The sequence below is a fragment of the Kryptolebias marmoratus genome, linkage group LG8 (genome assembly GCF_001649575.2).
Source record: "Kryptolebias marmoratus isolate JLee-2015 linkage group LG8, ASM164957v2, whole genome shotgun sequence".
Lineage (NCBI taxonomy): Eukaryota > Metazoa > Chordata > Actinopteri > Cyprinodontiformes > Rivulidae > Kryptolebias > Kryptolebias marmoratus.
Window position 1 is genome coordinate 2,072,521 of NC_051437.1, and position 16,825 is coordinate 2,089,345.

Sequence of the window (16,825 nt, forward strand, 5' to 3'; positions counted from 1 at the left end):
ACCAATGAGGGGGAAATGGAGCGGGAGATCGACAGGCGGATTGGTGCAGCTGTCTATCACAAAATGCTTTATGAAAATGATCTATTTTTGTGAATTTATCTGAATTTATCTGAATTTATCTGAATTTATCGAGATTCGGACTGAGGGCTGCCTTTTGGGGAAGCCTGTGATAGGGCACAATTTTGAGTCAGTGTTTCATAATTATGACTTAATATTTTTTTAAGTGGCAGAGATGGGCTTCCATACCTTTATGCCACATAGAAATGTACTATTAAATGTGTGATTTAGGACTAAACATTATCTGTTAGATTATTTTTATAAAAATCTGTTTTCTTTCTCTCTTCTCTGATGAGGAACATAACGCTGCTTAGACTCTTCCCCTGGGAACCAGCTCGAGTCGTGTGGTGGTTCGGAACACCTGTGAGCGTGTCTCCTTTAAAAGTTTTGGCCCACGAAACAGACTCCAACTCCCATCATCCCTCAGTGTAGCACCACAACAAAGGAGAGTGAGGCTGCAGCTGACTGTCTGTGTAAAGAGAGGAGGACGGAGAGCATTAGTTTTTCTTAATGGAGCTTTTCTCCAGCGCAGAGCTGCAGAAGTGACGACGGAGAGTCCGCAGTCCGCGAAAAGATGGCCAAACACCAGGAGGTGGAGCGCCTCGCCAAAAAGCTGGATAAAATGGTGCACAAGAAAAACACGGTGGGTGCACGCGCAATCAGGTGATGGGTCCATCTTTCACCGAGGGATGGAAAAATCTGGAAAGACTACCGCGCTGTGTTTGTGTGGTCTGTAGGAGAGGCTGATGCTAACATGTAGCTGTTTCTGTTTGGGCACCTGGACATTTCTGCAGCCTGATTGGTCAGAAACTTTCTAATTTCCTCAAACACAGCTGCAGTTAGTTTCCTTTAATCAATTTGAAAACTGCAGATTATTAAATCACGCCTGCTACAGTTTGTTTGTCATTGTTTTATGTTTTTGCCCGTTTGTCTCTGTTAGCAAATATCTCATGAACCACTTATAGAAACTTGCAGAAAGTAATCATTGTACATCAACAACTGATTAACTTTTGGAGTGATTCATTATGGTCTCAACAGCAAAGGACTTCAGGAAACACAAAAATGACTATGACTCAGTCAGTTTTACATATATTGAGCTAAAATGTGGCAAAGTAGTAGCTGAGACTCATCCCCAATAGTTTTTTTGAGCACTAACAGATTGTACAATAACATTAACTATTTAGAGTCAACAGTGACTGTTAGCAAAATATGTCAAGAACCACTTACAGATTTAATGAAACTTTCAGGAACTCATTATTGGATGAACAGTGTCATTAAAAAAGTGTTGTATGCTTTTATTGCTGTCTTAAATCAATCATAGTCAATATAAATTAGTCTTTTTTTACAAGAGAAAACTAATCAGAAAAACCTTTAATGCTGAGGTGAAATCAAATTTCTACAGAGTAATAATGCCAAATAAATAAAAATATGTAATGTAAAATAAACAATTGCTTAAATATTCACCCCCTTTAAAGTGTCTGTCCTAATTTAACTCAGAGAAAAGATTATTGAAAAGTAAAAGTCAGGGGATGGGAACAAAAATAATCCCAAGGTCCTAAACATGCCCAGGAGGTTTTTTTAAATCCATCATACAGAAATGGAAGAGACAGCTGTAAATCTACCAAGAGCAGGCTGTTCTCACACACTGAGTGACTGTTAGGAAGGAGAATCAGAGAGGCCTCCACGACACCCGTGAGCACTGAAGGATTTCCAAGCTTCAGCAGGTCAGATGGGAGATACTGTACATAAAACAGGTTCTTCACCAGTTTGCACTTTATTGGAGAGTGGCAAACAGAAAACCACTGTTGAAGAAAACTTGTATATGCTATTTATATTCAATCTTGACTAGAATACAAAGTACCAAGCATTCATGTTCTGCATGCTAATAATTTATTTGGTCAAACCAATGGACTCTTACTGGCCTTGAAGTCGACTCCTGGTTTTGATTATTGAAATGACAGAATATCATCGCTCCATGTCCTCTAGAGAAAAGTCTGATGGTCAAACGAGCTAAAGATTGAGCTGTTCATCCTCAATGACAAGAAATATGATTGAATGGGGTCAAGGTGAGGCATTCAGATCTAGTAACCCTCTACCAACTGCCAAGCATGGTGGTGGTAGCAACATACTGTGGTTCTGGTGGATGGAATAATGAAAAGGAGGAGGGCTACCTACAAATTCTTTAACTTCACCTCAAATAAAGAACTAGGCAGCTGAAACTTGGACACAGTTTGGTGTTCCAATGACCCTAAACACACATGAGAACTGTTTTGTTGTTGTTGTTTTTGTTTGTTTATTGGATAAAGCAGGCTTACATTAAGCTTCTGGGATGGCCTTCCCAAAGCCTTGCCCTCAGCCCGATTGATAATTTGTGGGCTATGCTTAAAAGTGATGTTTTCCCCAGAAAACCAACCAATTTAAATTAACTCTACCAATTATCCCAAGAAAAGTTGTCAAATATCTGCCAGAATTATTAACCTAATCAACCTTTGCTAACACAGAAATAGCTATACTAAGTCAATCCAGTTTACAGCTATTAAATCAATTCTATGTCGTAGTAGCTGAGAATTGTCCTTAACACATTCTGAGTGCTAACAAATACTGCACAATCTCACAATATTGTGTGAAATCACATACATCATTTACAGTGTTTGACCAACACAGCTGCAACTTTGTCCTTTCTCATTATAAAATGTTTATAATTTGAAACACTGGCATGAAAAGTGGCAGGCAAAATGCCTACTTTCAAGGAATGCTTTTAATCTCATGACATAGTTTTAAACTTCCTCAAGTGGCATACAAGTTACACACAACAAACAGGCATTAGTTGGCAACTGGAGGATTAAGGTGTCCAGTGTAACATAGTAACCAAAATCGTTTTTTGTGTGTTTGATTGTTTGTTTGTTTTCTGGTAAGTGAAGGTTGAATTTAATGTCACATCTGGATCAGACTGGGGTCTTTACACCCGATAATAAACTGAGTGAACCTACTTCACCTACTTTTTGGTGAGACAATACTGTTCATCTCCATCTATTTTCAGGATGGTGCTCTTGATTTGCTGAGGGAATTAAAGAACATCAAGATGTCTCTGGAGACTCTGCAGGTATGTTGCTCCTCATTCACCTGTGTGGAGCTGTCTAACTTCAGAAGACAGGTGCAAGTTTGAAACTGAGGTAAAATATTAAGAGTGCACTCACTCACATCTGCAGTCAACATTCTAAAAACAATTTTTCCCATCCACAAACAAAACTGACGGTGTTTTTGTCTGGATTGTACCAGTTTAAGGAGTTTTTTTACAAGATTACCCTAGTTTATTTTTCATATTTTTCTCAGTCTTTGAGCTCATACAGTTGCTGAACCTAGACCTGACCAACTGCAGCGACCCCAGATCACAGCACTGCCCCCACAGGCTTGGACAGTAGGCAACACTCCACCTGCCTCTCTTCTTACCCTGATGCTCCCATCACTCTGGAACAGGGTCAATCTGGACTCATCAGACCACATGACCTTCTTCCATTGCTCCAGAATCCAATCTTTGTGCTCCCCAGCAAATTGAAGCCTTTTTTCCAGTTAGCCTCACTGATTAGTGGTTTTCTTAAGGCTACACAGCTGTTCAGAACCAATCCATTGAGTTCCCTTCACATTGTGCGTGTGAAAATGCTCTTACTTTCACTATTAAACGTAGCCCGGAGTTGTACTGTTGTTTTTCTCACCAAATGTTTAAATCATTCTGGATTTTTTTCCAGCCACATTTCTTCCTTGTAGACGATGGGTCCCCACTATCCTTCCAGTTTTTAATAATGCGTTGAACAGTTCTTAACCCAGTTTTAGTAGTTTCTACAATCTCCTTAGATGTTTTATTTGCTTGATGCCAATGATTTGACCCTTCTCAAACAGACTGACATCTTTTCCACGATCATGGGATGTGTCTTTCAACATGGTTGTTTAGGAAATGAGAAGCAACTCATTGCACTAGTTGGGGTTAAATAACTTGTTTCCAGCTGAAACATGCAGTAATTATCCAGGTGGTGACTTATTTTTTAGCCAGGCAATGTATTATTTTTTTCTCTGCTGTTCTGCTTTTTTGAAAGTACTGTTGAAAGCCTAACAAAGTAGTAATTATTTAGCTGGATTACTGGCCTCTGTAGTGATCCTGCAGAAATAGGATGCATATATTTTACCTTCAAACATCTAATTCTTGTAGCTTGTAACAAATGCTTTAAAAAGAAACTGGTGTAGCTTTGCTGGTAGAATATTCACAAATGTGTTATCCAGCAGATAAAAGGAACAAGCAATCTGTCTTTTTTTATTTTTTAACAATCATAAAGGATTGGGGGAATTCCCTCCTAGGCAATCGTATACAACTGAATGACAGCTCAGACAAAAACCCACAAACCAAATAAATGTTTTGTCTCTCGTGTCATCTTAAAAGGTGTTTAAACCATGAGAACAACATGATGAAAAAATTTGGCTTTGACATATGACCTTTTAACTCTGTTGTATATCTTGAAATCAGTAATCACTCCATTCCTAGTTCTGATACGTAAAATCCTAGAATTGTAAGAAAATGAACTTTTGTTTTACCGTGACTACAAGTACATGTAACATTCAGATGGGACATGTAATGTGTATATCATATTTTTATTGGAATCTGAAAATAGCTATGTTTCTTTCTTTTTCTGATGGATTCTGTAGAACATTTGGGTTGTTTACCTCACTTTTAAAATATTCAGAGTAGAGTTTGCTTAATGTCTCTGCACAAGTTATTGAAGTAAAAAGCTTCTTGACTGAGAAGGAAATGTGAAAGTTCTATATGGTGCCCCAGGTGGAAAATGTTTATTTTCCATTGTTCTATGTGCATTTATTTGGAAAATAATGTATTATTTGTGTTTCTGCTTTTTGAAAATATTAACTGTAGTCAACCAGAGTTGGCATGTCGGTGAACGCTGTGAGGAAACAGAGCTCTGATGAGGAGGTTCAGACTCTGGCCAAAGTTCTCATCAAGTCCTGGAAGAAGCTGCTGGGTAGGTGTGTGTGTGTGAGAATATTGTAGTTTTATATATATATATTTCTTTTCTTCTTTAGCCTTAAGTGAATTATATTACTATTCACACACTGACACACCAATACACAGACTGGGGGCAAGCTGGGGTTCAATGTCTTACTTGAAGACACTTTAGGATCAATCTAGCAGTTCAAACCGGCGCCTCTCCAATTTGCTGAGGAGCGCTGTTCCTCGTGAGCCACAGCTGTTAAGGTTTTATTAAAGGCATTATTGACAGAAAATAATTACATTTCACTTTGAAGTGTTTTATATTGTCTGCCAAAACCCAGGACAAAACAGTTAGTTTTGTTTAAGCATACAATCTGAATTGATTTGTAATTGTATTAAAATAATCAAATAAAGCCTAATATTGACATATATTGTATATTTTGCATCTTAATGCTCAGATGGTTCAGAAGGGAAGTTGGAGGAGAAGAAGAAGGAAGGCTCTCCATTGAGGTCTTCGTCCACATCTAAAGACTCTGGCAGCAGTGAGAAAAGGTCTGTCACTTAATACCTGTTCTTCCTCTGGTTCCACTGGATGTCACCCAATAACTGTTTTACAACCTTATTTCTGAAAAAGCTGAGATGTTGTGCAAATGTAAATAAAAACAGAATGCAATTTTCGCAACAGAAAATTGAGCTGACTTTAAATACACCATCATCTACAATTTATAAAATCATCAAAAGATTTCAAGAATATGTTGGAATCTCTGTGTGTACAGAGCAAGGCCAAATGTCAGACCTGCATTTAAAAACAGGTCGGATTCTGTTATGAACATCATTGCATGGGCTCAGGATCACTTTCAAAAATCATTGTCTGTAAACACAGTTAGCCATCCACCATTGCTGGTTAAAGCTCTATCATGCAAAAAAGAAGCCATACGTGAACCCCATCCAGAAACACTGCTAACATCTCTGGGCAAAAGCTCATTTAAAGTGGCAAAAGGCAAAGTGGAAAACTTTTAATTATGTTGGGAAACAATGTCGAAGTAAAATTACTAGCCATTAAAGTTTGAATAGAAATATTTTTGTTAACACTCACATTGACTCAGGAACTGAGTTTCACATCTGCAAAACTCAGTTTTGCATTCACAACCACACAAGCTGTAGTCCTTCTGCCCACTCCTGTCATCTGCTTGAGGAGTCCTCTGTGACAGACAAGCCCTAAAAGGCCTGCTTCTTATGCTTGACAGCCTCCATCCCCGCTGGTTGCCACCACGACAAGCAGCAAGACCTTCAGATCACAGCTGCTAAAAGCTGCAGGTGACTTGGTACCAAGTACATGTATGGACCACTCTATTCTTCAATATGGTGTTCATCATGGCCAAACCATGCCTAGCACAGAAGTCCAATGACTGAACACCACTTGGGTTTAGATTAGGTAGGATGTTTTTCTTAGTCAATCTCTTCCAGATAACTCCATAATTTCACAAATGGACATTGAAATCACCCAGGAAAACAGAATCTCCTAATAACACCCCTTTCAGGACATCATCCAGAGACTCCAAGAAGGCAGAGTAATCTGAATTGATGTTTGGTGTATTATTACAAACAACAGTCAGAACCTTCCATCCTGCAGTTTAAAGCCATACAAATGTAATCCTCTCCTTCACTGGGAAGAACTCTGATGTAAAGGTGCACAGCCAGGAGCTTGTGAATATGTCCACACCTGCTGTTTGCCTCTACCCCTCAGCAACTTCAGAGTACAAATGAGTCCAGCTCCTCTTCAGGAGTTGTGAGTAGAGGTGAGCCCAACTCTTTCTAGGTTGTATTGCTCAACCTCACACACAGTTTCTGGCTTCTTGCCTGCCATTGAGGTGACATTCCACATACCTACAGCTAGTTTAGTTTACCAGTAGTCATATGCCTAGGAACCCTCCCTCGCCTGTCACTTGGCTCACATATTACCAACCTCAGTGGTTCTCTTTGCACGTGGTGGACCCATGTGGAGTTGGCATCATGTCTCTCTTTTAAAATGACCTAGCCGAGCCCCAGAATCCAGGACTTGACCACCCCTAGCCTTGATCCAGGATGGGTCCCTGTTTTTCTTTTACTGGGCGAGGTATCCTGATGTATGTGATGTTTGTCTATCAAGCTTTTTGAAAAGCTTTTAGCCCGACCCGGACCCTGATACCAGTTTGCCATGGAAGGCCGAAGCCAACATAGCGCCCAGGATCACAGGGCTACTCAAACCCTTACATCACATTAAGGTGGTAATTCTGTGGACAGCATGAGGTGTTATGAATATTTATTGTCCAATAATACAGTTGGAAATTAGGTGAGATGGACCGCCACTGGATTTACAGGCTTGCAGTGCAGATTTAAATATTATTGGAGTTTTATTAAATCATAAAAAAGAAAAGATGATTTGATCAATAGATTTAAAAGATCTGTTCAGCAGGAATATGGGAAGATGTTGGAAAAAGAAAACAAAATTTAGGCAAAACATTAATTTTAACAGTATTCATTTCTTCCAAATAATGTATGAAGTAGATATTCCCATCTTTGTAGGTGTATCTTAATTTTAAAGATATGAGGTGAGAAATTGGGAAGAATGAGAGAAGAGAAGGTTCTGGTAATATCCATCCCTAGATATTTAAATCAAGAATAACTAATCTTGAAGGGAAGATGCACCTGTTGGACTTGTGCAGTATTACAATTAACTAGAAAACATTCACTTTAAAAGAGATTAACCCTGTAACCAAAATAAGGATCCACATTTCTTAAGTATAGTCAAAATGACTGGAATAGTTATGAGAGTCAGAGATATACAAAGTAAAGCTGTTGTCATAGTCCGTGAGAAGTCATGAAGTCTGCTCTCATTCACGTGGTTGTGTAACGAAAATTGTCATTTTGTTCTAGTATCAGCTTCATACGCTGCTTCGTGACACAAGGCCCTGGCCAGACTTTTTCTCACAGGGGTTTGCACCAAGTATTGTGTGATTGGTTAGAAATTGTTGTGGGCACATATATCAGGAAAAGCTGGTGATCTTTAATGGAGTCATGGCCGAGGCTTATAGACAATACAGCTGTCTTTACAGCTGTTCCAGCAAAACTTATAAACCTATGAACTTAAAAAAAAATAGTCAGTTGATGAAGAACTTGTGGAAGGAGATATCGGTTATTGTGCATGGAGGAGACTGCGGAGACACTCTTGGTGGCCGGGGGGAAGTACACCTCGGCCAGGCAGGCACCCTTTGTTCGCTCATTACTGTGCACCGTCAAATTTGCAAATGTCAAATGGCATGTACTGTCTCAGACGGTTTAATGAAAATGTCTACACGCCGCAATGGAAGCAGTGTGTGTGTTCGTGCGTGTCTGTGCGTGCGCGTGCTAAAACAAACGTCTCGCAACCATGTGACCGCAAACTGACTTCATGACTTCTTATTGAGTATGACAGAGCCTTAAAACATCAGCATGAAGAGAAAGTTTAAACTTTATGCCTAAGTGTTAAATCCTTTAAAAGTTGGAGACGTTCCCAAGCAAATAGAAAAAGGTTGTATAGCAAATAAAAATTGAGACTGGCCGTCCCTTTCTTGTACCTCAAAATAAATTTTAATAACTAGATTGGGTGCCATTATTAAAGATCGAAGGCTGAGGAGATGTGTAGAGACTAACCCAGTTCATAACACAGTTGCCTTTACCATCTTTTACCAAGACGTGTGGCATGAAGAAACATTCCTTTTTCATGACCTCTAACCTGCTGTCATCTTTCAGTAATTGTTCTGTTATAAATGCCTTCTGACCTGAGTGAATCTTGATTGTTTTTGGACACATGTATACACTTCCTAAGGAAGAAAAACAGGATTTATTGTTAAAATGTGATACGCTTATTTAATTATGAAAGGTGTTGAAATATGAAAAATGATCCGTGATCATTATTTGTGTGCAAATATTCAGCATTAGAAATATAAAAGTTTTAACAAACTTTTTCTCTTTTGTCTTACAGGAGAACTGTACTCAGTTTATGGGTGAAAGCATTTTTGGACAGAATGAGATAAAGCCTTTCAGCTCAACCCCAAGGTCTTTTAACCCCCCAGCAATCTGAATGTTCTTGTTGTTATCAAACTGAGGAGAAAGCTTTGGTGGGAAATTGCAATTCAGTTCATTTTGCAGTCAGTTCATTTTTGGCCTTCCCTTTCATTTTGTAACTTGAGAATTTTTTTTCCTGCTCAGTGTTTTAAATCTGACAGACAAAAGATAAACAAAGAGAAACTGTAAAGAAAAATTGAAATTGAGAAATAACTTTTTGCTCCAGCTTGCGCGTCGCCTGTCACCTGACTCCTGGTGCATCATTTACCTCCTTGCCAACCCTCTTCAAACATCACTGGTCCTCAAGTGACCTTGGATGTAACGCTGATCACTGACCCTTAACCTGCCTTCTTGTTGTGGCTCTGTTGAGGTCTGAGCAGCCCTCCAAGTTTCCCAAAGACAAAGTGACGACTGGCTCTCCACAGCTTCTGATCCGGTGAGGCAGCTTTAACTCGGTGTGATAAGAAGGATAAAAGAAGGACTGATTTTGGGTTTGGCTACTTCATTTGAACTGATGCAAATTAATAAATAACATCTATTCCAATCTGATGTTTCATCAAAACTAACCTGACAAGTTGGCAGAATTCATAAAATCTTTTGACTAAATTTCAAAGTGAACTATTTACCAAAATAATTTAAAGCATTCTGAATTCTTGCACGGGTAAAAAAAAAAAAAAAAAAAAAAACATTAATCCCAGAAATCAAACATTCTGTTCAAAGAATTCTTTTGTTTAGACAAACAAATAATCGCTATTGCACCTTGGATTATTAAACTATTACGTGTTGCTCTGTTTAATCGTGATAAATTCTCATTTTCATAAGTACTTTATAGCCATTCTTCATAAGATTATTCCCTAAACTATTAGTGTTAATTTTATTTTTGTTGTGTCATCTTAAATGTTTATTCTATTTTCTTGATTTAGATTATTTTTGTAATAAAACCTTAAAGACAAAATTCGGTTTCCTCCTTATTCAGTGTAAATATAATGATAAGGGTTCCCTGTGATGAATGAATTTCATCCTTCATCCCATCCTTGTCGTGATCTGATAAATGGTAAATTTAATCTCATGATCCATTTGTTACAATTACAAATAAAGAATCCTATTCTACCCAATCAAATGTCTTTTCAGCATGAATCTAAATGACTATTTCAGGAGATGTTTTGAATAAACTATACTGAGAAGAGTTCCATACTATGTAAATCTGATCAGTTAAAATATAAATTATAAATTTCAAACTTACTCGTACTTACATTTTACTAATACAATGTCTTTTTGCCAGGATGTCTCACTTTTTACGTTTTCATGTACGTGTTGGCTTCCTCAACACATGCACATTCCTCCCTTTGTACTCCTTCATACATGAGGTGGCAGTGCACTGGGTAGAGCACACCAAAGCATATCCCAGGAAGCTCACAGAGCTGGCGACAAACATCAGGGAAGGCACTCCAAGCATGAGCAGTCTGTGCAGTGAGGTTGGGGAAAATAGAGATGGACGGCTCATCCAGTTTGATCTGACGTAGCAGAGAATGCCCATGCAGTCAGTGTGGTAATGCAACCTAGCATTAATGGGATGTGATGATCAGTGTTGAACAGGCTTTTGCTGGAGAGTATAGTGAGAAGTTTCTTGTCATGGTCAAGACAACACATCTGTGGTGGAGGAGTCCTCAGGAGCCCACAGGTGGAGAATGAGACTTCCATTTCCGATTTCTTTGTGCTCGCTATAGCAGCAGAAAGTTCAAGTTTCATAGACTGCAGCTTTGTTTTGATAATAGATAGGTTGTCACTTAAAGCCTCACTGAGTTCAGTCTTAAAACCAGAAGCTATTTCACTGTGGAGTCATTTTCAAAGTTGAATCTTGGTCAGAGGGATTTGTTTTGACCAGAAGAAGAGTCATTGAAAGGCCATGAAGTAGGCTGCTGAGATAAAATGGAAGAATTGCCAGTAGGTTTAGATTCTGGAGGCATTTCAGATTCACAAGAAGTTTGTAGAGTAGAATAAAATCCCATCTAGGAAAAGAGGGGAAAAATATGTGCCTGAAATCAGATTATTTTAAAAGAATGATTTATTCTCAAACCAGAAGTCCAAGACAATACTAAACCATCCATTACATCAGCAGGGCATCATCGTAGCAGATTCTGGGTGCTGAACTGGTCTGCCTGCAGTTCAGACTTCTCACAAACTGAAAACGTTTGGTGCATTATGAAATGAAGAATCCTGGAAAGAAAACCAGGACTGATGAACGTCTTGAATCCTACATAAGACAAGAATGGGACAATATTCTCCACTAAAAGCTCCAGCAGCTGCTCTCAGTTTAGACTGTCGTTAAAAGAAGATGGGATGCTTCACAGTCGTAAGATATATTTTTTAGATGTATTGCTGTTATCAAATTCAAAATAACCTTATTTTCTTACCAAAAAAGGATAAAAGATTTTAGTTAAAAGTTTGACATGTTTGCTTTGTTCTATTGCAAATAAATCATGGGTTTGAGATTTGCGAATCATTGCATTCTGTTTGGTTTTACATTTTAGCAACATTCCATAATTTACTGGAATTGTTGTTGTCCTTTCGGTTTAAGTTTGTGTCGCCCAGCGCTGGTTTCCTAACATCACATTCAGTCTTGAATTGATCTTTTGACTGCACGTTTTGTAAATGGAGTCTGTGAGGTTTCATACTCGTCTCTTATCATCTTACGTCTTTTACAGCAGTAAGAATTCTGGTGATCTCCCCACAACCCCAACCACTCCCACCCTCCCCCATCGGGTCACCTCTTTCCCCCCTCCACCTGTTACCACAGACAGTGTTCGAAACAAGAGTCGGGAGCTGCTGGTGGCTGCTTTGCAGACCGGTGGTAAGGACATCTGTTCTGCCAGTTTAAACTATTTTCACACTGATTTTCATATAGGGCAGCTATGGCTCAGTGGTCAGAGCAGTCGTCCTCCAAGATCGAACCACCAACTCTGTATTGGATTTCTGGCAGCAGTCACATGTTGAACTGTCCCTGGGAAAGACACTGAACCCCTGACTGCCTCCGATGTGTGCCCCGTCTGTGTATGAATAGAGTTTAAAGCACTGATTAAATCATTCTATGGAGACTATTCAGATTAGCTTTATAAAGATGTAGCAGAGTGCTGTATGAATGTGGGTGGATGGGTAAATGAGGGCACAGATTGTGTTGTGAAGTGTTTTGAGTAGCCTGACTGGCTAGAAAGGCACTATGTAAGTACAGTCCATTTCCAATTCAATCAAACAGACTAATAGATTCATATAAATTATTGTAAAGGTATGAAAGACAAGTAGGATTGTAGGATTTAGTTACAAACTTATGATGTGTTCTGTCCTCAATCTTGCCTTCTAATGCTACATACAGGAATAAACCTGTAATATCTACTAATCTGTGCAATGTTTTGTATCTTTTGACTTGGATGTAGCTTTTTTCTTTTTAAAGGAGCTCTTCTGTTTTCATACTCTTTAGTAATGTCTGATTTCTTAAGTAAATTTTAAATTGTTTGTACTTTTAATTGCTCTCAGATTAAAGAAAAGTTTGTGTTTCAGATGACTACAAGACCATTGGAGTGGACTGTGAGCAGCTTGCAGCACAAATTGAAGAGCATATCCTTTTTAGTAAGCAGGATTTCACACTCCATTGAAACATACTGGCAAATAATTTCTCCAAAGGGCCGTGTAGAGAACTGAGACTATCAAGGGCCAGAGCAACAGGCTAAACTATAATCTGAACAGTTTGCTATGAATATGAAATTCATTATCTAAAAGTAGAAAATGCTGCAACTGGGCATTAAAAATCTGTACCAGCTATATTGAATATTCAAACTTTATACATTTAATATAAATTATGAACATTCACAAAACAACAGCAAAAAATAATTTGCTTGACATCAGCAATAAATGATCAAAATAAAATTGCTGTTTTTTGTAGATGTGCACTGAAATCATGTTGCACACCTGAGGTCGATGTGAAGGACAGCGGTAGGTTATTATCAGTGTGAATATAGGGGTTTTGGTTTGCTGACTTCTCAGTTTTCTCTCTCGACTTCACTCAGGCCACATTAACACAACAGAGTCCGCCAAACACTGATCAGCTCCCTTTAGAAAATATGTTGGTTTGTGAGAAATCCTAAAATTAGTCTTGACAGGACTTGAATATCTTTGTAATAAGTTCTTATTGATGTTAGTTTTCAATACGTGTTTGCTCTAAATTTGTGATAAATTTGATAATGCCAGTTGTAATCCTTAAAAACAGTGATCTGTTTTCAGCAACCTAAGCCCACTGTTTTGATTTCAGTAAACATTTAGTGCATATTTTGTTAAAAACTTTACATTTTGTATCAGTCTGTTTTAGCACCATTCAGAAATGAGGGATTCTGATGGTAGCAAACAAGACAATGTTAAATTACCTAAACGCCTCAGAATTCACCTTCAAACCAAAGCAAGTAGCAACCCTGATTTTTCCATTAAGCTCACATGGGAGAGTCAGGACATCTGGAAGTGGCCCTCAGGCCATAGTATGATCAGGTGTGTTTTACAGTGTGCTGACAGGGTCATATAAACTGAAGTTCCAGTGTAGCCCAAGTCTCTACGATAGTCCAACAAGTTACCAAACGCTCTCAGAGCAGATTCTCTCTCCAACTTCAGGAATCTCCTTGTTTTTGCTTGTTTTGAAATCTGAGTGTTATTGTAGGCCATTGCTGATGTCTTTCCTCCTTTTCATTGTATTAACACACATCTGTATGCTCCAGAGGAGCAAACTGACAGAACTCCTGCTTTTATAGAGGCAGTTCCACTGGTGACAATCAGTTAAGCCAGAATATCACTGGACTGTGGCTGAAAAGCATTTATAAAGAAGTCTCCAAAATGTTTCAAAACATTTGTATGGATTCCCACTCTGGTCATGTTAGTCACAGAGGCTGCAGTCTTGTTGCTTGAATTTTGAAAATGTTCAAATAATTTGTGCAACAAGTTTTTTCTCAAAATTGTTGCAGAGTTATCATAGGTGTCTCATACCCTTCTTAGTTTAGTTTATGTATCACTAGAGTGCTGGAGGTCTATTTAGTGGGAATGTAAAGATCAACCAAATCATACCAACTCACGAGTGCGCATGTGCACAATGTAACTACATATGTGGAGTAGTCATAAACCAGCGCAGTTTTGGGAACAAATCTAGATGCTATGGGCTATTATGTCTTTGAACCAGTAAAATCAGATCCATTTAATGACTAAATGAAGAGTCTGCACGCAATTTTGTTTCTACAGGCATCCACTTCTTTTTTTTTTCAGCAGACAGTTTTTCTTCTGGCTACACTTTGTTTTTTTTATTAGCAACACCTACAGTTCAGGGGGAGAACTGCAGCTAGTCAATACAGTAACAAACTGAAAGTGTGCTCGACCCTGATTCATGTGCATCAACTAAAACTACAGAAAGAAAAGATCAACTTAGGTTTTATTATCAGTAATTTAAAAAATACATTTTGCTGCTAACTGTTGAGTTACTAAGAGTATTAAACACCTCTTCTGCCAGCAGGCTAATAAATTTTGCACTAAGCCTCAGTTTTGTTCATTGTAAATCAGGTTTTAATGAGGTTTATTGTAATTTTGAAAAAAAGACATGTTTGTGAGTGGCTTTTTTTTTATCAAGGTAGTAAGTAATCAGTCTCAGAACAATAACTGACAGAATCCTTCATTTGCATTGATATTATCTGTTGCACTGAGTCTCAGTTTGTTGAATCAAGTAAATATTGAGCTGCTTAATATTGTAATTAAAGACCAAATTTTATTGTGACTAAAGGCTGAACTGTATTGTGATTAGGGGCTGAATAGTATTGTATCATATTGCTTTTTGCTGCTCGTATATCTTCAGTTTATCAAATCATTGGCAGTGTATCTAGATACTTATCCTATCAGCTATTGACCAGAGATGCACAACTCCAGTATTTAGACACCTGCACAGGAGCTGTCCTTCTGACAGAAAACACCTGAGGCTACTGACCAGGTCTAACCATGCAGATGATAAATATTACTAAAAAATCTGGTTTATATCGCCCTATCTTCATTTTTAAAATGTACACAAGAAAATGAAATCATAAATATGAAAGCATTTGCTGTAGTGGCCACGATGTGGACAGGAGTGGGTAACAAAGTAATGTGCATGGCTTATAAAACAAATGTGCTTTGCAGATGTACAGCTGTGGACAACAAACAGAGGCAGTGATTTTAAAAAATGACCTGAGCAACATGCAGCCACAGGGATTACTGAGAGTTCAGTCAGACTGCAACTGCAAATTTACCTGTGTTCTCCCATTTATTTTTAATTATTTATGTATTTACAATTTTGAATCCCCAACAGTCACAGCCCATTAAGATACTGGCTTTAATTAATACATTTGATCAGCAGCACCTGGCTGCTTCTTTTCCTCTGACTTCCTTTGGAAGCAGTAGGGATGGACTTAGTTTGGCACTCATTGTGTCTGTAGTTTAGTTTAGTATTTGCTAACTTTAAGACCCATTCACTTTCAGTACCTGCTAAGGAGTCTGTCTCGTGAATAACTGGTAGGGAGTATGTGTAAAAATGTAGACCAGAGCCACAAACAGGAAGGATCAAAATAATTTAAGCTCAGAATTTTTGTTCCCAGACAAGTTTGTTTGTTTGTTTTTCCAAGTAGTAAATGTAAATAATTTGCCAAGAATCTGTTTACAAAATGCCCCTCATTCAGTTTTCTATTTAGTTTTTTCTTTTATTTTCAGAATTAATTGGTAGTTATTTACCTTTTGATGTTTAAGGAACATGGAACATTAAAACTTCTAAATGATGATAATTACAGGACTCCACCAGAGAGGGCAGTTCTGTCCATGTTTTGTGTATTTTAGACCTTGACTGTTGGTGCTCACAGATCTTCCAGGAGTTTAAATCTACAGATATGAAATATAAAACCCGCCTCCGAAGTCGAATCTCCAACCTGAAGGACCAGAAGAATCCAGACCTGCGGCGTAATGTCCTCTGTGGAAACATCACGCCTCAGCGTATCTCCTCCATGACTGCTGAGGTGAGTCATTCTGTCTCGCCCTTCATCACGCTGCTGTTCATCTTCAGGCCTGAGCTTCAGATTTGGAAGGAGAGGCTGACAATTATAAAAGAAAGAAATTCTCCCTTTGATTATGACAGGTTATCTCATTTGGCATACATTACATCAAAATACCAAGATCTTCCTGTTTTAAAAAGAATAAATCAAAATCATAAACACATTAAAAACCTTGCTTCTTGAATACATTTTCACATCACTCACCACATTTCAGGCCAGAGTTTTAAACAAGATTAATTTATGATGAGAAATTGTGGTGTTATAGCACCTTTGGTCAAACCTTGAAAATGACACAAGCTTATTAGTCTAAAAAGAAAGGTGGGCATTTTCTGAAGGTAGGTAGGTACATTTATTTATATAGCACTTTTCAGCACAAGGCAACTCAAAGTGCTTTACAACACAAGAACAAAATTACAGACAAAGTAACAGAACATTATAATGCCAGGTACTAATTGTCTAAATAAGCTAAGCTAAACCAACAGATCTAAGCATGACTAAATGTACAGAACTAAACTAAGCTAAAACTAAAACTAACGGTACCGAACTATCTAAAAGTACCCCAGGCCCGCTATACAGCCGAAGTAAAACCAGACAT

At 38.2% G+C, this 16,825-nt stretch overlaps 1 protein-coding gene across 2 annotated transcripts in view; it reads left to right on the forward strand.

Moving 5' to 3' along the window:
* Positions 1 to 451: 451 nt before the first annotated feature.
* The window catches only part of tcea2 (transcription elongation factor A (SII), 2), a 26,850-nt gene continuing 10,476 nt past the window's right edge, over positions 452 to 16,825 (forward strand). Inside the window, exons 1-7 of one of the 2 annotated variants that reach the window (XM_017409645.3) lie at positions 452 to 700; positions 3,098 to 3,160; positions 4,976 to 5,081; positions 5,509 to 5,602; positions 11,842 to 11,987; positions 12,692 to 12,748; positions 16,040 to 16,194. In XM_017409645.3, coding sequence (XP_017265134.1) covers positions 632 to 700; positions 3,098 to 3,160; positions 4,976 to 5,081; positions 5,509 to 5,602; positions 11,842 to 11,987; positions 12,692 to 12,748; positions 16,040 to 16,194 — 690 coding nt within the window. In that variant the 5' untranslated portion in view covers positions 452 to 631. Of the gene's footprint in view, positions 701 to 3,097; positions 3,231 to 4,975; positions 5,082 to 5,508; positions 5,603 to 11,841; positions 11,988 to 12,691; positions 12,749 to 16,039; positions 16,195 to 16,825 lie in introns of those variants that run through there. The other variant, XM_037977032.1, reaches the window with a different exon arrangement.